This window comes from Berghia stephanieae, chromosome 3, assembly GCF_034508935.2.
Source record: "Berghia stephanieae isolate SIO BIC M18660-M18661 chromosome 3, UCSD_Bste_1.3, whole genome shotgun sequence".
Taxonomy (NCBI): Eukaryota; Metazoa; Mollusca; class Gastropoda; order Nudibranchia; family Aeolidiidae; genus Berghia; species Berghia stephanieae.
In genome coordinates, this window is record NC_088362.1 from 95,644,025 (window position 1) to 95,669,329 (window position 25,305).

The window sequence follows — 25,305 nt, forward strand, 5'->3', positions numbered from 1 at the left end:
TTTACCGACATTTGTAAGTATATATATATACATATATATATATATATATATATATATATATATATATATATATATATATATATATATATATATATTATATATATATATATATATATATACTGTCCAAAATTTTAAACAGTGCTCTGCCAGAGCACGGAAGTTTAGATAACCTTGATAATCAATGACACTGTAATAGGTCAAACCAATCGGAAATGACTCTTAACCTCATTCAACTCATTGCAAATTCAAAAGTAATGTGTAGAAAAAAAAAGTCTCTAAGAACCATCGGGTCCATGGTTCCGGACTTTATTCCGATTTATGTATCTCGAAGGTACTTTTTTTAAAAATAGGACAATAATTTTCATTTCCATACATACATTATTAGATCAATCTACTGAAATAATTGATGGTAGGTGTGGAAAGCTAGAGGAAAGAGTTAGGTATAAAATATTATTAACGTTAATCCGATACTCTTGTGATAGTACACGATTAATTGAGTAAGTTACTCACAAAGTCTGCCTGCCAAAACAATCGTAAATGACACACAAAACCGTGTGTAAACCTTTGACGTTTATCCTAGTCTATAACAGACACATTAGCATAGCAAGAACTATAGTAGAATTCTGATAAAGAAAAAAAACAACAAAAGTACTTGAGCTTTTATATAGCGCAATATCCACTAAACGTGCTCAAAGCGCTTTACAAGGGGTCCCTGGCCAACAGCAACACATAACATGTAGGACGAGACATGACGCCTGACAGGCGTTATTACAAATTTTTGGGACAGAAACAACGCTGTTAACGGCCAGGTGCTCATTTTACACCTGAGTACGGTGAGAGAATGTGAGTAAAGAGCATTCTCCAAGGACTCAACTATGCGCCGAGCGAGGCTCGAACCCAGGACCGCCCGATCCGAAAGCGAATGTCATACCACTAGACCACATAGCCGCACATAAAGCCAACACAGCCGGACCAGAAAGATGAATGACTTTTGATAAATTATTGTCGGTGAGTTTGATCTATCAATATAGATACATAGAACGAAAATGACGTTAATCAGGCCTTTGTTATTGTTTTTGCCATCCCTGTGTATGAGTAATTCTCACTAAACGGTATGAACCAGCCTATAAACGTTTAAGGTTACACATAGTTTTGTGTGTTGATCGGTATTCCTTCCGGGTGACATTGTTGTGAGCTTCTTAGCCAAGTGCATACTATCTATAGGGAGTAAAACTATTGTGAGTAAAAAATGTTATAGCGTGCTTTGAATATCTACGACAGTTACGAGCCACCTGGCATTACTGAAATTGAATTCAAAATTTGTTTTAGGCTCTTCGATAGAAGGAATGATGTTGACGTCATTCAACTCTGTTTTTATTTTTAGACAACCATTTGGATGACTAGATAGTTCTCACTAAATTATATCAATCCGACTATAAACAAGAAAGATTACACACAGTTTTGGGTGTTGCTATGTTTGATCAGGCTGTCGGATGCTGTGAGTATTTTACCTACATGCATCGCATCGATATTTATACCGTTTCCGGTGTCACGGAGGTCACCACGGCTCATGTTATGACAGAGTACTTCAATGACAGCAAAAGGAACGATGTAGGTCCCGGTTTCTATCGTGTTTTTTTTCTTCTCTAAACTCAATGTGCCTTCAGTAATTATTGAGTAACTGGATCTGTTAGATCTAGCTGAAAGTGATTTGCAATAGATCAGCATCCTAAAAAAAAAAAACGATGGAAAGCAATTGTAACTATCCCTTTAACAACACCGAAACCGTTTATAAAATCCAGGCTCATGAGCCTTATGGCTCTAACAGATTATTATCCTCTGGTCTGTCTGTGCCACTAAACTGAGTAATTTTTCATATTTATTATTCATCTACAGGTGTGCAACCACCTCCTCCTCAACTCCCCGCGATAAATTTAGATTTTGATCTGAAATTTAAGCCATGATTAAAAAGAATACTTTATTCAATAACATACGTCCCCATATGACTTTTTTTTTTTGGACCTTGCATAAAAACTACCAAGACTCAAAGGCCATTTCCGACTGGTTGGTTTCTAATAATATTGATACGAATATAATAAGTTATTCTTGTCGTGGTCAAGTGGTGTCACAAGGATTGAAATGACGGCTATAGTCATGTGTGGCCACAGCGACAATATTCAAATTAATAAATAGAGGTTCCCACATGAGTCAATAAAATGGAGATAAAGATAAAGGGAGTAAATCTGACTCATGAATGAACAACACAAAACAAACGATGTTTCGGCCTTGGGCTTTTTCAAGCAAACACAAAATTTAATATCATTACGTCATCTCATTGTCGCTCTCTCTCTCTCTCTCTCTCTCTCTCTCTCTCTCTCTCTCTCTCTCTCTCTCTCCCCCCCCCCTCTCTCTCTCTCTCTCTTCCATTTCACACACACACACACACACAAACACACACACACACACACTTACACATTTTCGCCTAAATTATTATGACAATCTAATATAAATTTGTATTTTGTGTTTGCTTGAAAAAGGCCACGACCGAACCGTCGTTTGTTTTGTGTTGTTCATTCATGAGTCAGATTTACTCCCTTTATCTTTATCTCCGACAATATTCAATCTGGTGTTATGTCCGAATGAACTTGACTTTAGAAGATTTACCAGTAAATTGCCGTGCTCTGGAAAGATACGAACACTTCGAAATTTGGCCAGAAAACTCGTCCTTCAAACATATTGATCGATGTAAATGACCCTCATCTTGGCAAAAACGTTCAAACCTGGGACTTCATGAGGTCTCAGGTTTGAACGTTTTTGCCAAGTCGAGGGTCATTTACATCGATCTATGTTTGAAGGACGAGTTTTCTGGCCAAATTTTTAAATACTTGTCTTTGCAGAGTACGGCAGTAAACTTGTTAAGCTTAGAGTAAAAAATGACCAGAATTAGGAAGTTGTGTTTGTTTTTTAAAAGTTTTAATGAAAAACAAAACATCTAAAAAGTAATCTTGATATATTCTATTTTAAACAAAAAGTTCATTCCAACTTAAAACCGTTTTGTAACGACAGCCACATTTAAGAAGCGACATCTAAACGTTTGATTTCTCTTCTTGAACGTGACTGTCGTTAAATCCGTTTTGTAACGACAGTCACATTTAATAAGAGACATAATATAAACGTTTGATTTCTCTTCTTGAACGTGACTGTCGTTAAAACCGTTTTGTAACGACAGTCACATTTAATAAGAGACATAATATAAACGTTTGATTTCTCTTCTTGAACGTGACTGTCGTTAAAACCGTTTTGTAACGACAGTCACATTTAATAAGAGACATAATATAAACCTTTGATTTCTCTTCTTAAATGTGACTGTCGTTAAATCCGATTTGAAATGACAGTCACATTTAAGAAGAGACATCTTAATGCCATTGTTTTCATAGATTTTATCAGATGGACGAGTTCTGAGACGATATTAAAAACAGTTGACTTCTCACTAATCTGTTCATTTGGATATTTTTTTTTCTTCTTCTCAGTCCTTAACCATCTCCTTACCAACTATAGGAAAATCGTCACATTCGTTAAGATACAACCAACATTTGTCTTATTCAAATTGCTCTTGTAAAATTTAAATAAAATGAACAGTGTGTTGTAGAGCAAGCATGTCTTGCTAAAGACATTTATCACAAGAAATTTACTGCTATTGTGTTTTGAGTGATAAAAAAATCTATTTTGTGTTAGTTGGGTGTGAAGTTTTGGGGAAAATCCTGAAAATGGCTGGTGAGGAGAGAGTTAAAGACGCGGGTCACTTTATACATGATACGCCATGTTGATGTAAATTGTGGATGGAATTAATCCAAAACGAACCCTTGCGTGTCTACCTCTGTCACGTGCCAATGCCTCCCCAATGAGATTGAACGTGAACAATATCTACAACATATGGCCTCTAAAGGGTGTCTCTTTTTTACGAAATCCGACGAAACCCGACGCAATCCGACAAAGTTATGGGAAGTGTACACCAGTGGGGAGTGAACCAGCGACTATGGGAGGAGGAGGGTGTTTCTTTTTTTTTTTTTTTTACGAAATCCGACAAAGTTATGGGAAGTGGGCAGCAGTGAGGAATGAACCAGGGACTCGGGGAAGTGAATCGGGGACTATGGGAGGAGTAGGGTGTTTCTTTTTTACGAAATCCGACAAAGTTATAGGAAGTAGGCAGCAGTGGGGAGTGAACCAGGGACTCGGGGAAGTGTACACCAGTGGGGAGTGAATCAGGGACTATGGGAGGAGGAGGGTGTTTCTTTTTTACGAAACCCGCCAAAACTCGACGAAACCTGACATAGTTATGGGAAGTGGGCAGCAGTGAGCCAGGGACTAAGTGAAGTGTACACCAGTGGGGAGTGAACTCGGGACTATGGGAAGAGGATATCAGAGGGAAATGAACCTGGGACCATGAGAGATGGATACCAGTGGAAATTGAGGCCGAACTATAGGAGGTGGGCACCAATGGGGAATGGACCTGGGTTCACTCCCATAGTCAGGCCAGCAAGCGCCCCCCCCCCCCCCTTCCCCAAAGCAGAGATTTGTTAAAGGGCGTATTACAAGGGAAGACTGGAATAACCCAGGTGTCAAACGCAGCTCAGCGCCGCAAATTGAGTTATAGAGAAATGGCTTGTTGAAGGCCACATCGGTGAATATTCGAACTAGGTATCTTTCGGATTCGAAGCTAAGACCATAGCGCTGAGCCTCACTGCCCCCCTTCCCCCTCCCCACTCTCCATCAAGTTGTTTAGGCAAGGTACGGTTCCCTCCAACCTTTTTGCATGTCCCGAGGAGTTCTAGGAAACAGTGCTGTAGTGTAACCCAAATGCCATAAATCACTATGCATCTCTATCTCACACACTTCCAAACTGACCGTTGTTTGTGTGTGTTTTGTGCTAAGCTCTGTCTGTCCATGGAGAGTTCCTCTAACCGCAGCAACACTGAGCAGTAGATCTAGTTGAAAGCGATACAAGATCCCTATAATAGATGCATATCTTTTTTCAAGGAACTAGGAAAAAAGATGACGATGGAAGGGTGTTAATAACAATGAGTTCGAGTTTTGTTGTTGAGGTTTTAAAAATAAATAAATAAATAATAAATTCCCTTTATTCATCCCTAAGGGGAAATTTTTCTTTAGGGTCTATTCCAAGGGAAGACTGGAATAACCCAGGCGTTAGCCGCAGTGCAGCGCCGCAAAGTGAGCTAAGGCTCGGTGACTTGCTCAAGGCCACACAACGTGGCGGGTAGTCGAACTCGGTACCTTTCGGGTACGAAGCAAAGCCCATACCGCTGGGCCACGCTGTCCCAGCTTGCTGCATTTGCATGTCATTTCATGCCAGTAGAAGGAAAGTTATTTAAATAATGAAGAGATTTTTTATTTGCGCTTACAAATTCATGTCCTAAATGTAAATAGAGCGGGAACACAAAACCAAATGGAAAAAAGGGAGGAACAAAAGAAACAGCAAGTAATATCCCAATCTACAGTTTGTTTAAGGGTTTTACGGCGCTTGCAACACATGCAGGTCATATCAGCGCCAGTAAAAAGGAAGAATATGGCATGGGATGGGTAAAACGTTCTAGAATTACAATTTAAGTGCACCCAAGAAAAGGTAAAACAAAGGGGAAATAGTTCAAATAAGGAACAGATGTAGATTCCACGAGCACACTATCAATGTATGTACTTAAAACTCCAGCAGTTTCCTCGAACTCATTCGAATGTCACAGAATTTTTTTTCCTTATTATTCTTTGTTATCAATCCATTCCTTCCTCGAACTAATTTTTACCTTCACCCAGCCAACGTAAGAAAAATTAATTACTTAGTTTTTTTATGCGCCCGGTGATTTTCAACCACGAATGACTTACCGGGACATTGACAATTACTGATATGTGTATCTGAATCTGTCTACACTTCATGTGTGTGTATAAAGAATGCTACACAAGTATACACAGCCACTGACACACTCCATCGCTATTTCGCATAAAATGCACCTCTCTGGTTTTTCTTACCACTTCACCATTAGTTCCAATTCCAATAGGATTCAAAAGCCGTAACGTCACTTCCTTCCTAATGACGCATGGTAACTTAGTAACACTGGCTCTAAACTATCGGAACAATGGCGGACGCCCTTATGAAATATTTCTCCGACGAGCATAAAAGTGTATCCAGAGGAGAAAAACATTATAAATATCTCGTTTTGACTTTTATACATTCTGATCACAAGACATATGAAAGGTTCTAGCCAGCCTGAAGAATAAAAAGTAATGATTTTCTTTGTTTAGAACCAAGATGGCCGCCGTTGCCGGGAGGCGTGACATCAGACTATTGAACCCAATTCCAATTGCCATGATTATGGTTGGCTACCACGGTAACCCCCAACCCCATAATCACCAACCCCTTGTAACATCAACAAAGTCAAAGTAAATAATAAAGTTTTCTTTATTCATCCTCAAGCAGAAATGTGTCTTAGAGCCTCTTCCAATGGAAGACTGGAACCGCCCACGTGTCAGCCACAGCACAGTGCCACTGACGGCCAAATAACGCGGTGGATTATCGAACTAGGTATCTTTCGGGTACGAAGCAAAGACTATGCCGCTGAGCCACACTGCCCCCCCCCCCCCCTCCCCTCCTCTCCATCAATAGCAATGTACGGTTTCCTCAAACGTCTTTGCTTGTCCCGGGTGAGTTCGAGGAAACAAGTGTTGGTGGAGAATAGTTTGAGATCACCTAAATGTCTCACCCAGACACCAGAACAAGGTCACACTACTATAAGAGGAATACACTCAAATGTTTACAATATACATTCAAAATAACAAATACAACAGAGAGATGATTTACAAGGGAAAAAAATACCATCTCCCAAAACACTAACTATGCATTTGACTGTTTGCCTTTCAGCCAAGCACCAGGCTAGGACAACCAAGTAATCTCATTCCAAGACAAAGACAGAAAGCAAGTTGGAAAACAGACATAATAGGATAGAAGACATAGTATTGTAAGTGCCACCCTGCCCACTAAAGAGAATGAGATTAGCGGAAGAGTAGCGTCCCTTGATTGGACGTCACCGTCACCTCCCTATGGGAGGCCAGGAACCCTACCAAGAATCCTACAGAGAAAACACACGAGATTGACGTGAATTCAAATACTGAATAAGTGTCTAGACTAAAAATAGGAATAAAGAAATCTCGAGGAAATATAAATGGCGTATTATTTTTTCTTTATTGTCAGATATTATTACATAATGCATAAATTCAAAGTGATGACAAAATGGTAAAGAAGAACTACTCAGGACTGGTACTATAATACAGAAATTACTATCCTAAGAAATGACAAGAAACTGAAATGGGTGATTGAAATATTTACATAAACAGGTGGTGAATTAAATACAATCTGGTTAATGCAACGTACAAATGGAAAATACCAGAGACAAACCTTTGATTTTTAAAGCCAAATATAAATAAATCACAGCCCACTCCAATCTGCCAAAAAAATCAAAACAAAACAAAACAAATAAACTTGCACTTTTAAATTGTTTTCAATCGTGATTAAAATAAAACAACAAAACAAAACATTTACACATATTTATGTAATTCCACACCAATCAACATTTGCCAGCCTATAACCCCCCCCCCCACACACACACACACCAAAAAAACAAAAACATAACCAGGCAGTGGTTGAGCTACAAGCTAATAAATGTGTGCGCGTCATACAAGTATGTCACATCAGCTGTAGTCAACTTGTACTGTGATTAGACAGGAGCAAATCAGATTGAATGGTGGTTGTTGTGATGGTCATCAACTATGAACAGAACAATACAAATGACACATAACACAGAACACTGAGATACATATTTAACAGTCCCAACAACACATGTTTCCATAATAATATTTTACTTTGTACCATTCAAACAGAAAACGCTTCTATGTCCCAGTCCCAATCACAAGTTGTAATTTGGATGGATAAATAAGACGTGCTCTTGCAAAAGACAAATGAATTTACAGTTAGAAACATAAAAACAACATGACTAGTTCATTATTGCTGGAATGTGACATTCACTAAAACACTACACAATATACAATATGAATGAAAATACTCACTACTATGCTATTTGGTCCATATATGAATGACTCTAACAGAACATTCAACTTTTCCCACATTCACACCGACCTCTCCATTATAACTTTCAAAATATGTTCATGACAATGGACATGTATAACGTGATCGTTAAATCAGCCATTCAATCCAAACCAAGAACTTATCTCTTCCTTTACTTTCAGATATCTTTTTTTTTCAAAAGACAGAATTTTTTTTTTTTACATAAATAGTAAAATAGTGAACAGAGCAAACAACTAAATAATACCTACTATCTATGAAATAAATATGGTTAATAAAATACAGATCTGATATTAAAATCATGAATGATCTTTCGCCCCCATCCAAGGGAACAATGGGAGAGCTAAATAGCATGTCTTTAAAAGACAAAATAATAAAAATAAGAATAGAAACATAACAAGATTAATAAACTAAAGCTAAAATTGCAAGTTAAAACAACCCATATGAACAAACAATTCCACACAAATTCCAATATCAATAATTTATGGTCTACATTCTGATTAAAATGTCCTAGGTGATGCTTGATGATGCAGCTATGGGTATTAATCTAAGAACTTCCTGTTAGGGTTGGTACCAAACAATGTCTCTCGGATTTTGGGCATCATCTGTGGACGAAATAGACAGTAGTGTTTTTTGATGAGAAAAATGGAAATCATATTTCAAGTTGACCTATGGTTCAGATGAAAAAAAAAAAGAAAAAAGCAAGCCATCTTGTCAACAATAAATAAACTTAAAGCTTTTGTTTCTTTTCCAAATTGTCATCAAGAGAAAAGCTAAATCTAATTAATTGCCATTGTGCATCTCATGGAGATCATTTTGTCAAATGTGGTAGATAAGCTATTGGTTTGATAACACTCAAGATACAACTAGTGTGAATGGACGATTGAGACAAAACAGGCCGACAGTGAGCCTTTCCAATCTAGCAACAGTACAGCTTTGTTTGTTATTTGTTTTTAGAGGTTTCAGTGATGATACTCACAAAAAGTCAAAAAGGAGGAAAAGTCTCGGAAAAACGGAAAACTCACCAAGAACATTCTTGCACCACAGGAAAGTAGGCAGGATGACTTCTTTTGAGTACAATTTTAAAACGCCCAGAGTCCAGTAAAAGGAGGAAATTTATATATATATATATATATATATATTTTTTTTTTTTAAAAAGGAGGTATTTTTTAAAGATTTATTATATTAATAGACCTGCATGCGAGTCCTGACCAAATTGTCTGAACTTTTTCACACATATCGCATTACCGGATCTTTTATTTTGTAACTCAGTACTTAGTCATATACATTTTCTTTTGGATTGTCCTACCGAATATATTTATATTAAAATGTTAAAAAGTACCAAACATTTATAGGGACAAGGGACAGCATGGAGGTAGAGTGATAGTTTGATATTTTTTCAAAAATAAAAATTAATAATTATTTTTTACATAGACAGATAGGCCTTTAAAAAACATTTAATAAGATACCTTACTTTTGGATCTAGGATAAACGGTTCCAAAGTTATGATGATTTTACTACTCTAAATTTAGTCTTACAAAAAGCTCAAAATTGATTGAGAATTCCCCCACTGGGAAGCCTCTCGATAAGGTGACTACTGATTAAAACGGGATCTTAGCATAGAGAAAAGAGGGTTGGTCACTTGTGGTCAACATTAAACATACTGCACTGCCTTCAATCTTTATGAAATTTGATATAGACACAGACAAATGATTTATCTAGATGCCTTCTCTTTTATTTTTTTTGCTATCTCAATTTTGAAAAAGATTTCAAAAGTTTTAAAATGATGTTATTTTTATCAAATTATAATTTTTGATACAATATGTCAACATTGATTTCTATCACTATCACATCAAAAGAAATCTTGATCTCTGCCCTTTAAAATGATACCAGAGCCGTTCATATACTGTGAAAAATAATGCAACAGTGATTATAATTATATGAAATTGTGTTATACAAATAAAGTTGCGCTTCACTTGTCCAATGGCTAATCGGCACCTGTCTACCTACAGACTGGGCTAGGGCGAGGATTGAGTGAGTTAAGAAATCTTGTGAAGCTTGGAGAGAGGATGAGTCTCTGTCTCAGCAGTGAAAACAGCCGTCAACGACTGAGGTGTTTTTCTTTTTTCTCTCTTGTGTTACTCACTTTGACTTTGACTGTCTGTGAGAATGCCTCTTTATGAATGATTTTCCTTTGCCACCGTAATCGGACCCCCACAGTAGTTTTTAACCTGGAATAATTGATCTTATCTCTAACTCTAAAGAGCAATAACCATCCCAATCATTAGACTTCAATCCAATGGCAAAAAAAAACAAACAAAATGCAGCACCCGGCTGGGCTGGCTTTCTCACGTACGCCAAAAGAAAATCATCGCCAATTCCATTTGAATAGATTTCGAACACCATTCTCAACTGACTTCAGATCCGACGAACGGTCAAAGAATTGTTCAGGCATGATAACAAAAAATAATGTAAAAGAGTAATAGATCAAATTATACAACGACAAATCCCGAAAGTTTATTGATAGAGCGAATAAAATTGAAATGTAGCAACGTTCAATTGAACAAACAAAAGTTACTTGAATGGAATACCGAAAGTATGAAAACGAAAGTTAACGAACTGCGCATGCTCGATTATATCGACACACTACTCGTTTTTCAGACAATGAAGAGTTGCGGTCGAATCGAAGACTAGCGGAGTTTCCCGATAATTGCCGAACGAGCGTAACGAGGGCTTGAAAGTGCCGATTGTCGGCAACCCGACGCCCATTCGTCGGCACTTGACTGTTCGCCGCCGGTCGAGTTGGGGCTCGCCGACACTCCGACAATTGACGTCACTCGCAATCAGATTACTTTAGCAATAAAATAAAAATAAGTGATCCGGGAGATCGCAACTACCGTGATTGTCGGAAAACCGACAATTTTCGGCACACATGCAGGTCTAAATATTAAAAAAAAAAAGTAAAAGGAGGAAATGAAGGAAATATCCGCGGATCGAGGATCTGAGGAGGAAAACCGAGGAAAGGAAAGAAAACAGCGGATTTCCGCGGATCCGCGGAAAAGTATCATCACTGAGGTTTTACAGTGCTTCCGACACTTTTAGGTCATATCAGTGCCAGTAAAAGGGAAGAATAATGGGATAGTTAAAAACTTCTATAATTACAATTAAACAGTGCTGATGGTGACAAATAAGTGAAAAAGGAGAAATATTTTGAATAATTGCCTTAAACCATATGCCCGTTTTTACTGCACTAATCCCCACTTGTGAAAAGATAAGCTATCAGTGATACTCTAGCTAACTTTTAAGGAGTGGGAAATTGGATCTATTTGATCCACTACACATCAAGTCTCTCACTGCCAGTGCATTTGATTGGAGGGGAGGAGTGTCATTTTTAAAAAGGAGAAAATGTCTCTCTGACTCCAAAATCGTGGATTTCCCTGAATCAGAGAAAAAACATCAACACTGATTAAAGTACCCAAGAAAAAGTAAGAAGAAAGGGGAATTGGTTCAAATAGGGAACAGATGTAGATTCCAAGAACATACAAGCAATGCACTTAGTTTGAGATCGCCTAAAAGTCTCGTCCAGCACAGGATCCCTCTAAGAGGAAAACACTTAAATGCTTACACATAGCGGCCAACTTTACAAAAAGCTAAAATGGGACAACACAACGTATACTACCATCATGATCCAAAATGGCAGTTTGTTTTGAACTATCATAAAACAACTCTGGTTATGTCTAATCCTTACTTTAATTTGCTTTTCAAAAAAAAAAACTCATTATCCTGAGACACACCCGGGTCATTTCCATACATATAAGCAGTCGAATACTTTTTAAAAATAATTTCTTTTCCTTTTTTTCCAGATTGCTAAATCAGACAGTCCTGATTTTATCACGACAGTTGGCTGCTATGCTTATATTATAAATTCAAAACAGCAGATAACAGAGATATGATTGACAAGAAAAAAAAATATTTCCCAAAATTTAAACTATACATTAAGACTTTTTCCCTTTCAGCCACGGACTCTGATGAGGGGAAGGACAAAACCAAGTAATATCATTCTGAGATAAAGACAAAAAAGCAAGTTGGAAAACTGATATAGGGGGAAAGAAGACAGTGACTCGCAGCCCACTCACTATGGGAGATCAAAGAAGTCCACCCAGAACAATACAACACTCGCTGGATTCGAACAAACTCTCAGGAGAAACCAAAAAGCGTGATAGAATCTGCTTATGGGAAGTAATAGCTTATCATATAGATAAAATTAGATCACCCAGCTCCAGCACGCCATATTACAGAGTGCGGTGGAATCGTGTGAGTAATGTAACAATACAGATGTACAAATTAAAAAAAATATAATGAGCTTTTATATAGCACAATATCCAGTAACTGTGCTCAAAGCGCTTTACAAGGGGACCCTAGCCAACAGCAACATTAACATTTAGGACAAGACATTACGCCTGTAAGACGATATTATAATTTATTCGGACAAAGACCCCACTGTTAACGACCAGGTACTCATCTTACACCTGAGTACGGTGAAAGAATGTGAGTAAAGAGCCTTTTCCAAGGACTCAACTATGCGTTGAGTGAGGCTCGAACCCAGGACATTCTGATCTGAAAGCGAGTGTCATACCACTAGACCACATAGCAGCACAAAGTATCTTTATCATGAGTTTTATGGCTAAGCAAGCCCATATTTTGTTGATTTCACTAATACAAGACAATTACCTTCTCTGAAACCAGCTTGAGTCTCTCGTCTAAGGTGTTGACAACAACAATCTTACCGCTCAATGCATGCAACTCTACGCCACCACAGCTAGAAGAGGAAAGTAAAATAATCTTTTTCAAAATAGGCAAATTCATTGTCATACAATGTCAGATGATAAATAATTATACATCACATATTTCAGGAGCCGATAGGCAAATTTCAAATGGTACCCAGAAAGTCAGACAACAAAAAATATTCTAATCGGCATAGAAATAATTATCATGTTTATAAAGAGCAAGTGTTCTAGATTTTAATACGACACATATTATTGGGAAACCTCAAACGATAGGAAATTCTCACATATATAATATGCATAAGTAAGTTAATTAAAAGCTATTATTTACAAGTGATGAAAGTATAAATGTGATGTGAGAACGAAGTATAAAATAAGCTTATATGCATAAATCAATGGAAATCCTCAAAACATTATGAAAGGTATAAATAACACTGAGCATGTAGGATCAGACACAATATTGTTATAGGCCAAATACTCAATTTCCACCTGAAAATGGTAAACATTTTTTCCAAGTACTCAAATGTTCATCCCCAACAGCAGGACTTGTATCTTTGACCATAGCAGAGTGCCATACCACTAGACCATCCACTGTCAACTTACAATGTCTGACAAACTCTAAGCTGGATCATCCCTTAGATTTTCAACGATTTTATATCATTATTTCATGTAAAAGTTGAATATTTTAATGTAAAGTGAAACAGCCACTTACATTTCTTGAGACAAGAATTTCTCTTCATCAACTACCAAATCTAGAGCATATTTCCCTTTTAACAATTCTTTATACTCCTTCACCAAGCTAGGAATAGAATTCTGTTGAAGAAAAAAAATATTATGAAAACGAAGATAAAGTAAAATCACAGGGAATAATAAAATCACTAAATTAATTTATAAGTTTACATTCAATGAAAAATTTGCACTTGATTTAATGCCACTATCTCTACCTTAAAACCATGGCAATAGTCTGTATTTCATTGCAGAACTTTTGCATATGGGTACAAATGATAATTTTCAGTGCAAAATATTGTCCAGGAAATAAAATAAATGTTAATTTCGGGATGTTTATATTTGGCTAATTACAAGTTCAACAATTCAAAGAAAACTGAAAAAACACAAGCTCAATGATATGTATAAATAAATCTGACATATGACTTTATCTATTTAATACAAGATCAAACTGTTGAGTCTCTATTTCACTCAAAATATAACAGACAAAGTGAAATAAATTTAAAAAAAAAAAGAAACAAAAAACAAAAACAGAAATGTATTTTTATAATAAATAGTCATGTTAAATTTATTTGAAAGGTATAGTAAAAAACATTCTTTCACTTTTGTGGGTGGAATTTCAAACGTTTTTCCACTGCCCAGCGCTCCCAAGATCACAATCGCTCATAGTATCAAAGACAAGAATCTTGTATAACTAAATTCTGAAAAGCACCCAAAACAGACACAGACATACAAATTAAATCAAAACTCAAACCAATGGACAATACCCTGGGGTCCAAAAACAGGTTGGGGTAGTTATAAATACCACCTTCAACCATTTTGTGATGAATTGCTTGTCAACCTTATGCCCCACCTTAACAGTTTTTAAAACTCACCTTGATCATTTGAACATCTTCCCTTTTACAACGGATCATTACTTTAGATTCAATGAGACGAGCTAGGGCCTGAGGAAATCAAATATTGAAATCACAAACGTTTGATTAACCATCAGTTTATATGTTCTCTATTCATATGGAAAAAAAATAATCTCTGAAACAGATTGTATTGGAGACAGGATAGTTAAAAACCAGGGAAAAAAAAGAAGGAAAATACAAATATGTCATTCTCGAATCAGGATTCTTTAATGTAGAAATTTCTATAATCTGTTAGAAGGCGAGGCGAGTACAGATAATTTTGCTATATTTGTACTTTATATTCTAGAAATAATTCATTCTTCACGTGAACAACTTGTTAATATGAAGTTCGATTACATTTCTAGGAAAGGAACAGACCTGCATGATGAGTCGTAACAATAAGCGTTTGTATTCTTCAGGGTTTTCTTTGGCCACTTTTTTCAGCTGTTCACGGGCTTCGTCTAAAACTTCCTGAAATTCAAAGCAATCAATTATCTCATCACAATGAAAACCAACAAAAATGTTATGAGGCAAACACATATAAATTTTCTTTATAATTCAACATTCAGGTTTTAGCTTGGGGCACAGATGCTATTTTCCTAAAACTCAATAGAGGAACACTTAGCATGGTGACTGTACAAACTGAAGGTCATAAAGTTCTTGTGGATGTGTTGTTACAGCGTTGTTTTGGGAAATACTGTGGTAGAGTCCCAAGCCAACAGAAAAACTCAAATCAAAATGTAGGACGAGACATGACACCTCTTACTCTTAGGCTATTTTATTTTCTTTTCAATAGAGACAATGCTATTAATGGCCAAGTATTCATTGTACATCTGCGTTTGGTGAGAAAAGTCTTTTCCAAGGACTGAACCTTGCACTGTTTATGGCAGACCTGCTAATCTAATACATGTCAAGAATGGAATCACACCTTTTGAAAATAGGAATCTCAGACAAAAATTCAGAATATGGGCCAGCACTTCTCAAGCATCACACATTGGTATTTATTTTTAAAGAAAATAATTCAATATTTTCAATTAAAAATTGTTTTTCCACTTCATGTGTTTGTTAAAGATTTACAGTTACAGCAGTGTTGTAAAAATTGGTCTCATTTCAACTATTTCCAACAAAAATAAATTAATTCCCCAATCTTCCTCTAAAATCTAAAACCAAAATAATAGTGGACTTACTTTGACGTACTCTTCTTTTTTGCGGAGAATCTCAAGACGAGCATTGTTCTGCATATTTGAGTTTTGGCTGGAATTAGAGAGAAATTGAGTGAATTTCTTTTGATAAAGTAATATAGGGTTCCAATCTAAAAAGGTGTGAATGAAACAGTGACAGACAAATCAGAAAGAAAAATTCAAGAAACATCCATCCTAAAATTTTAGCTTGCCTAGACTGGGGATCAAACCCCAAACCTCCTGATTACTAACCAGATTAACGCTGCTACCATTACACCATAGAGATAATCCGATAGTTGGGGTGATTTAACGCTCATATTCTTCACAAGGGTATACATATCTTCTGTGAACCTTTGCCTGCATCATAATAAAATAACACTGAACATGAAAGGAAAAGGACGAAAACGTTTGAGTATGCTCCATTTCTATTGTGATAATATCAAAGAGACAAATTAGGAAGAAGGAAATGGAGTATGATAGAGTCTGAAAAAAAAAAAAAATGAATAAAAATAAAAAATACTTTCTGGCACTCACATTTTCTTTTGAAGTTCCACATTTTTTACTTTCTTGTCGTAAAAATCAATGATTTGTACACGTGATTGCTGCACCAAACGACCTTTCTCAATATTAAATTCTTCTTCAGCCTATCAAGGAGAGATAAAATAAAGAACACAATTAAATAAATTCAAAATATAATTACATCCAAGTGATATTGAGAAAACACTTCTAATCAGGACTAGTTAGAAAAAGACAAATTATCACTTCTTTCCTTAGCTTGCCCAATCTGGTAATGAGGGAAACTAATGTACTTTCTCTCTCCTATTCACACAAACAATGACAATGTTGCCATCCAACACATTGGTTTAAATTCCAATTAATTTTGGACCCAATAAAGTTAACTTCAAATATTTCTGATTTTCTAGTTCTAATCAGTTTGAGTTCAATCAAATTTCCTGCATCTGTTTCATCAATCAAAAACAAATCTGCAATAATAATAGAAGACAATGCATTTAAACCTGGGCTGTAAATCTCAAAATCATCCTGGGCAATGCAGAGCTGCTAAATAAGTTTAGACTCTTCAAAATCAGGATTTTTCTCCAAAACAAAAAAAGTAACAATTTTTTTTATCTACCGCCCCCCTCCCAAAAAACAAACACCCAATTTATCAGCACTTAATTCAACAAATATGAAATGAAAATTTTGTAATGAAATCCAATGGGAGTGTCACCAAAATTCATGCCACTGAACACAGGTGTCAAAATATGACACAAAACATGGTGATTTTTTCAGGGATCCACAATGACCTGAGCTTTTATCATAGGAAAGTACAGTAGAACATGAAAGTAACATACTCGGAAATAGCGAGTAAAATCTAAATCCCCGTTTTTTCTCTTATTTGAGTCAATAAAATTAGCATGAAAGTAGCGAGTATGAAAAAGAGGTCAACTCGGAAATAACGAGCATTTCCTGCCCCAACCTAGGACTTCGAACGAAGTAAAGCAAAACAACAGACAAGGGCGATTTAAATATTTTTAGCCTAGCTTCTTTTCTTTTCTTATTTTTCGTTACGAGTAATATTACATAGTAGCCTAGTCTGTAGTATTACATAGTAGGCGAAACAAATTTGGGTGGGGGGTGGGTGTTTTGTGTGCATGTGTCAATTATTCATCCAATGTGGTGCCACGCGACGCGCGAGGTAAGCACTGGCAACCAACATGTCAACATGCCTCACTTCGCAGCATCGGTCAGCGAGTAGCATTCGTTAACGAACGACACGATCAGCGAGAGGGGAGCGTAGAACCATCATTTCAGTGGATCAGTGATGGAGTGATGCGCTTGCTTAACTCATCAAACATGCCTAGTGCATACAAACACTCACAAACATGAAATCTTGATGGAAATGGAAGGGGTGGGTTTTATGGGTGGTCCTGTGTTATCTATGGGGTGGATCAACTTCAAACTGTGGCCATTATTATGTAGTTAACAAAGGCCGTGTTTTTCCACCGGCCGAGTGACCTTTCCTGGCAACTCGGGAATAGCGAGTAATCAGGAGTGGACCTGTCGAACTCGCTATTTCTGAGTTCTACTGTATCAGACACTGCAAAATCAGTGGAAAATTACTGAGAAAAACCCAAAATCCTGGAATGCCGCATAAGATTATCATCACTGATAAAAGTGTACTGGTACTAGTACTATGTTGATGCATTTCAAATAAAGTTAGATGATGATAATAATAGCAATGATGACTTTCTGGAATAGTTAAAATAAAAAAAACAAAAAGAAAAAAACAATAAATAGAAACCATAAAGATTATCCCAATAAAATTGGGAGAGTTGGTAGGTCTGATATATAAATAAAACATTTTCCTTACCTTCAAGTCGATTTCTTCAACTTTTTCAGAGGCTTCTTGATCAATAAAGGCAATCATATGAGAGATCTGTGCCAGGGAGAAAAATGTTTCTTATGACTAAAACTAACGAAATGTCATTCAATTAACTCTAGTACCGCATTGGGGTCAACCGGAAATAACGACCGGTTCCCAGTACTTGCCTAGCAAGTTTGAATGACGTAGCTAACATATAGCGTCACTCGGGTTTGATCGCGTCATTTCTTACGTCAAAAACTAGCTTCATACTCAACCCAAACAGCTTAAATAAACTGTTTGCTGATTGGCTGAAACTAATAATATCAACCAATCAAACTTCGGCTTTTATTTCATAAAGAACACAATGGAATTTTTACTGAATCAAGGTCGGGTGTGTTACAACTGATGCCCGTGTCACTTGGAAAAGGTGTGTTACACTTAAACGACTGCGGTGTAAGTCAGTTGGGAATGGTATGTTACGTTTATACAGCGGTCGAGGATCGGGGGTTAAGTAGCATTCAATCAAAACATGGGTGATATGAGGGGATAGAAGACACAGCAAGTGAACTCCTGTCCACCATGGGAGGTCGAAAGACAATGACAATGTATAACACAGGAAGCGCTGTCCCTGAGCGCTGGGAATTGGGTGGAGTGTGTAGGGAGACGGGACAAGGTTTTCTTATTACTCAAACTCAAAGGGAGGCCAATGCCGCTGCCGGGCTATACAATCAACGAAACTACGAATGAAACATTGCACTGGCACAAGGTAGGTACTTTGGTAAACGTCCATTTAGTCCTCCAGCAGGGAGCTGATAAATGGCCTAGTGGCTGTGACCCGATTTTTTTTTACTTTTGACTTTTTTTGAGTGATGGGTCTCAGAAAAAGTTCCATAGATTTTTTGTTTTATTTGGATGGACACAAGGCTCACTATTCATTCTGACATTTGCGAGCTACAACGGTATTATTACCAATTTGCCAGTAGTACCTGCATACCAGCATCTTGTTGAGATCCACTTTCGTAATTTTGTGGATCCAATCTCAGGGACTTGAACAATCACAAATACAGAGTTGAATGCTATAGAGCCTCGCCTTTGGCCTACCAACCTCCGCTGCACGTCCAACTCGCCTTGAGCATGCATTCACGTAAAATATAAAGATTTTTTAAAAAAACCTACCTCTGTTTCAAAAACTAGCATCTTTCACCTTTCTAAGAAACATTTTGATTTTTCAGAACTTTAGTTCGTTAAAAAATACCGGCCAATCTGACCCGTTGAGTCGAATGAAAACGAAATTTTGTTGTTTACACGGTTCAAAGGAAATGCCGTAAATAAGCTTTCATGGACTTCCTGTGTTGTTTTTACAGTGTCACGTGACCGTTTTGAGAAATTTGTCGTCTGCTACAAATAATTAGACCGGTAGGGGGTAGATATTTTCGTTGGAGCAGAGAAAAAGTGAGTATTATTTCTTGGACTTGTAGAGAGGCCTAGGGTCCACCAGCAGTCAAGTTTATTGAATAAAAGAAAAAAAAGGCCTTTTTACTGCACTAGGTAATGCACCAAATTGCATACCTATCTATGGACACTTTGTTCCGTATCTTTTTCCCAATAGCTAAACTTTTTTAAAAACCTGGGGCCAGGGTTGCTAGTTTGGCCTCCTGGTGGCCAAATTTGAGAAATTTGGCCTTTTCCCAAGCCATTTGGCCTCCCAAAATTTGGTTTGGCCACTTGGCCTCCTGTAACCAACTTTTTGGCTTCCTCTGACTTTCCCTGTTATATCGTTTTACTCTGGTACCGGTAAAACATTTTATTTGGCAATCTAAATATCTAAATGCAACACGTGCTAACGCCACAGATTGCATTTGCTAATGCTTCTATATATACGAATTTTCCTTATCCTATCTAAATTGTTTAACAAATCAAAAGAGTTTTCGCGAGGCTAAGGTGGGTTTGGTGGTATTTGGGCTCCTGCCGAGGAATCTGGCCTCTTGCTATAGCTAGTTTGGTCTCTTACTCAAAAATGATCTGGCAACCCTGCCTGGCTAGGCGGTATCTTGATAACAGAAACGATACCCATACGAATACACGAGGAATTAATCATGAAAACAATTAGGATATAATTTCAACACAACTTTTGAAATTCATCAAGGATTGTCCATTACCGAATGTTTTTTGATAGAAAACAAATGCATCTTCAAATCTAAACTGCTTTTGACGGTAAGCGGTAAGTTTTTATTTATTTTTCTGTCCAAACGAATGATTTGTCCTGGTTATAGAAGCTAAGTATTGGTAACACCGGCTCAGCTCTCTATTGGCTATTGGCTAATGTAGGCACTTTGATAAAATTTTCAATCTCAAAATATCTTGATTTGACTCAGTCAGGGGGATGGGACTTGAAAAAACATAAAATTTGATACTTTATTTGTTTCTCTACGACCTACGGTTCCAGAGTTATTTATATTTTTCTATTGAAATTTTTTGTCAATTTTACAGAGAGAATCTGTGATCTCACTGCTGCCTCAAAACCAGCATCTCGCGGCGATCGGGAAATTTTGAGTTTTACAGTCATCATGGCCCACTTATTGTTTTCAGTAATTTTGTTTCAATTAAAAAATAAATGGCAAGTGTTAGGTATCATTTTAATGGTCAGAAAATAAGCTTTATTTTCATATAAATCATTTTCATGGATGAAAAGTATGGAAAAAATTAAGGATAAATGAAAATGGAAAAAAATATGAGGTTTTTGTCCTAAAAAGTGGGGTTGATGGCGGAAAAAATAAAATAATGAGCGAGTGTCTCAATGTTGATGAAATTATGCAGAGATATTCTTCAATTAATTGTCTATCGATGTATGAAGTATAATTAAAATGTATCCATAATTTAAAAAGTTCTTATAATTCAAACATTTATAAATTTTTATTACATAAGCTTTCTGAGAAATACAATCAAGAATTAAGAATGAAATACACCGTTAGAAAGCTTGTTTTGTGCCCTTTATAATGATACCAAAGTTAGTCACATAGGTTCACAAATAACGCCATGGTGACCAAAACAGTAAAGGGTCAAAAATAAAGTTCCAAAAAACGAGTTTCACCTTACAGTGAGCCTATCGGCGGCCACTGGACTGGAGTTATCAAAGTGCCTAGCTAATGATGTGCCACAGCCACAGTACCAATGCCATTGTCATCATCTCGATCGTTTTCATTTCAATATATATTGTTCACATTTACAGGAGATTAAGAAGAAAAAACTGGAACGTACCTGCCCTTGAACATCTGCATCACTCATTCCAGACATTTTGCTGTTGATATTTAAAAACCCTAGAACGTTCAAATTTTTAAGAGAATTTTACCGTCTTACAATCTTTCTCACAAGACAACCGGAAGTCAACTTCGCTTGTGATCAACAAGTTTTGATGACATCATTTATATTTTATAGTGTCGTTTAGTTGTGTCCTGAGAAAAAAAGTCATGGGAGTCACAAAAAAAAATAGTAATATTACTACAAGTTGGAGCCACTTCATAAAATATGCATGAATCAATGTCAAAGGGTACGTGAGTGGACAAAAAGAGGCTAAAAATGAAAATGATCGAGGGTAGGGATCAAATTTCTTCACAAATAGACCCAGATTTCTATTGAATCGATCACATATGAAAGTTACAACTTTATAAGCACAATCCTTGATATTTGTAATTTAACCTGCTTTTTTTCGAGTTTATAATACTAATAATTCGAAATGGGGATTGCTACGCTGAAACGCAGCTGACAAAACGTGAGTACATCTTCGGGTAAGAGTTGTTCTGGGTGAGCAAGAATTTCGGGTGTATTCAATACCAAGGGCGAAATAAAAAAATATCCCTGAATAGGTATCTTTGACATTCAAACCTTTTGCATGCAATTCACTCTGTCTCACCTCAATTCAGATAATTTATCAAAGTGTAAAACGTATAATCATAATCATGTATTATAATTATAATTTATACCTAGAGTGGGTTTTTGATGAACTTCCACTTCCAGTCTTGAGACTCTAGGCTCTAGGCCTAGTATTTATTCCGTGGTCTTCAGACTTCCTAGTCCCAGCTGCCAGTTAAATTTTGTCTTCTTTCTTTCTCTTTTTCTTTTTTTTTTAATTTTTTTTTTTTAGAAATTATTATTTTTTCCTCTTGTCTTGCCGCAGTTGTTGGGATTTAAATTATTCTCGCTTTACCTCTTCTTCTTCTTATTTCTAGTTGTTATAACTGCTCTAATCGACATTGTTTATTGTAATAATGATGATGATGATAATAATAATAATAATAATAATAATAATAATAATAATAATAATAATAATAATAATAATGATTATGATGATGATTATTAATTATTATTATTATTAATATTATTATATTTATTATTATTATTATTATTATTATTATTATTATTATTATTATTATTATTATTATTATTATTATTATTATTATTATTATTATATTATTATTATTATTATTATTATATTATTATTATTATTATTATTATTATTATTATTATTATTATTATTATTATTATTATTATTATTATTATTATATTATTCTTATTTTTGTTATTATTATTATTATTATTATTATTATTATATTATTATTATTATTATTATATTATTATATTCATTTTTTATTTTTTAAAATTTATAATTTTTTTTTTAAATACTCGTTGGTTTCTATTTGATGTTTTCCGCAGTTCAGCTTTATGCTATTTTGTTTTCTATTTCTACACTGCCCTCCTCCCTGACCCATTATCAGTCAAAACACAAAAGCATGCATCAATAAAAAATTACTAAGGCCATTCGACGTATAGCAGAAAGGATTATACAGTGCAACCCCTGGATAACGACATCACGTGGGACCGGAAAATTATGTCGTTATTCAGCAGTTTTGAAGGTGGTGGAAAAGGGGACATGGTGAAACCTGCAAGAACCTGAGAGAAGGCATGTCCCAACAACTTAAGAATGTGTATTTCTCTTGTTTACAAAGGGTTTACCAGTTATGCTTTCACTCTCCAATGTGTATTGTCATTGTTTTGGTCGTAAACAGTGCTCGAATGCCATTTAACAAAACTAAGAATAAATCAAGAAAATCAAGTGCCAATATTGTAGTTGTAATACCACATAAGAACACAGACGCACACATCTAGTTTTGTTTTTAATTAAAATCCATGCGATATTGCTGATGAGTTTTAAATGTCGAAATTTTTATTTAAGTTTAAATTCACCAAAATTTACAAGCACGTAAAATTAGTAGATCCACATCTTGAGGTATTAGAAAAAAAATTAATAATAATTTGGTCAAAACCACAATAAGATCAAGTTGAGACTGATGTTAAAAAAAAAAATTTAATTTTCAAATGAATGAAACTAATAAAGTGAAAGAGGCTGTTATTGTTTTCCCTGCTATTCCAAAATATAATAAGACCATAAATATCCATAATTGGTCCCATTGGACGTTGCATTGCCTGATACCGATTAACCTCCACTGACCTCAGACAGGTAGCTAGCAGGGAAGGTTAATGGATCCTTGAGAGTTCCATCCATTGATAAACTTCTTTTGCTATGGTTCCATGTGACCTAGCGCTGATTTCACTAAGTATAGTAAACATGTGTTCTGATTGGTCGGTAACAACGTGATCTTATTGGGAGGGGAAAAGAAGCATATTTAAACATTCTTATTAATTCTGGAGTTGGATGGTAGAAATAAGCTTTCTTACTTTGGATTTTCTTCGTATTCTTTGATTCGGGTGCTTAAATGACCTTAATAGTGTTGAAAGTGCCGTTAAACACCGACAAACAAAACAAACAAACATATTCTTTGATCTGTACAGTGGTTTGTCCTAGCATGCCTGTAAGAAATGACTTAAGTTTTTGTTTGCTTCTTTGCTGTTTCAAAGACATCCAGTTGCTTTTGTCGTCATGTTTGTCACTTTCATGCTTTTGTTGTAGTTGTTATAAACAAGTTTGCACGCCTGCAGGAATGATCTACCCATATATTATAATGGAAACGACTTCAGCACCAGAGTGAACAAATCATCGACAAAACAAAACATTCAATGCTCTGTGGAAAAGGACTAACTAGAAAACAAATTTGCAAGGCTGGCTGAATTAGTAAACATAATATATGAGCAGCTTTTAAGGACAAGGCAGCTATTCTATAATTTTTAAAAACTTATGCATTCACTTTCTCTGACTTCTTTAAAAAAGTCCAAGAAAAATTTTGTTCAGCACACAATGTCTATGTAGTTTTTTAAACAAATGAATAATTTTGAAATGAAGGAGGTTTTTTTTTATCTTGAAAAAAGATGTCCAAGTAACTTTATCAAAATCTTTATTTTTTTAAAGATATGGGATGTCCTTAAAATCGACCAATAAATAACAAACATTGTTTTATCTTTGTAGACCATGGTTCTCAAAAGGAAGAGCCAGAGTACGGATGATCTGGATGGAGACCAGTCAGTACCTCTTCCCATCCAGACATTTTTCTGGCGTCAAACAAGGTGATTAAATATTCATTCCATTGCAAATTTTATTATATTTAATCTGGTAATAATTTTATACCTAAATCTGAATTATCATCGACATTTATGGGGAAGGTGATATTAAATTGGGTAAATTTTTCACTTAATGGATTAAACAGGTGTTGTATATCCTTGTTAATGCACTGGATTTTTAAAGTTGACTTGGAGTCGTAAAGCCACCTTACCAGAATGAAACATAAAGAATAGAAAGAAACATATTTAAAAAAAATAGTTTTCATTTAGAAAAGAGGTGTGTCTTTGATTTCTAAGATAGACACCAAATTCACTTTTTTTTTGTAAGTATGTAAATTCATATATGAAAATGACTGGTTTTAAAGCTAGATTAGAAAGAACCTGTACTGTAACACATATTTATACTTCCTGATTCCTAATAGTTTTACATTCTTGATTTATCTTACTGTGGTGATTATTTCACTTACAGTTTACAGCCTGGTATGGGGTTGATGATGGCAGTACTCTGGTGTTACAAATCTACTTAAGTAAAGGAACCCAGCTCTTACAGCTAGTTTTCTTTTTTGTTTTTATGACTTTGTTGTAGATTTTATGGTTTTGACCTCCACAAAAAACATTGTCATTTTAAATTAATTTTTTCTTGTTTTTGTTTTCTGTTGATGTTCTTTACAAGTAATTTACATCTCACAGACGATTTTTC

At 35.7% G+C, this 25,305-nt stretch overlaps 2 protein-coding genes across 7 annotated transcripts in view; one reads left to right on the plus strand and one right to left on the minus strand.

Annotated features, from left to right (window-relative positions):
• Positions 1-7,230: 7,230 nt before the first annotated feature.
• On the minus strand, positions 7,231-25,104 carry LOC144968909 (V-type proton ATPase subunit E-like). 2 transcript variants are annotated; one of them, XM_078907755.1, is made up of 11 exons: positions 25,011-25,104; positions 22,076-22,335; positions 21,354-21,547; positions 18,102-18,167; positions 16,265-16,374; positions 15,737-15,803; positions 14,928-15,020; positions 14,532-14,600; positions 13,643-13,743; positions 12,878-12,965; positions 7,231-8,751 (listed from the first exon to the last, which is right to left on the minus strand). In XM_078907755.1, exons 3-11 carry the CDS (start codon positions 21,387-21,389, stop codon positions 8,689-8,691), a joined length of 693 nt encoding a protein of 230 aa, XP_078763881.1. In that variant the 5' UTR covers positions 21,390-21,547; positions 22,076-22,335; positions 25,011-25,104; the 3' UTR covers positions 7,231-8,688. The 2 variants fall into 2 exon arrangements, with proteins under 2 accessions (XP_078763881.1, XP_078763880.1); XM_078907754.1 differs by lacking the exon at positions 22,076-22,335 and having other exon boundaries at positions 25,011-25,070.
• The window catches only part of LOC144968908 (protein unc-80 homolog), a 105,817-nt gene continuing 102,143 nt past the window's right edge, over positions 21,632-25,305 (plus strand). For all 5 annotated transcript variants that reach the window (XM_078907748.1, XM_078907749.1, XM_078907750.1 and 2 more), the window contains exons 1-2: positions 21,632-21,864; positions 24,514-24,611. In XM_078907748.1, the coding sequence (XP_078763874.1) occupies positions 24,517-24,611 (95 nt within the window). In that variant the 5' untranslated portion in view covers positions 21,632-21,864; positions 24,514-24,516. The remainder of the gene's footprint in view (positions 21,865-24,513; positions 24,612-25,305) is intronic.

Bases quoted from the DNA above. Each gene is read 5' to 3' on its own strand.
- LOC144968909 (XM_078907755.1), bottom strand. From the start codon at position 21,389: ATGTCTGGAATGAGTGATGCAGATGTTCAAGGGCAG. The intron at 16,375-18,101 runs GTAAGGAAAATG...TCTCCTTGATAG, and splicing joins TTGAAGAAATCGACTTGAAG to GCTGAAGAAGAATTTAATAT. The intron at 12,966-13,642 runs GTAAGTGGCTGT...TTCCTCTTCTAG, and splicing joins AAATTCTTGTCTCAAGAAAT to CTGTGGTGGCGTAGAGTTGC.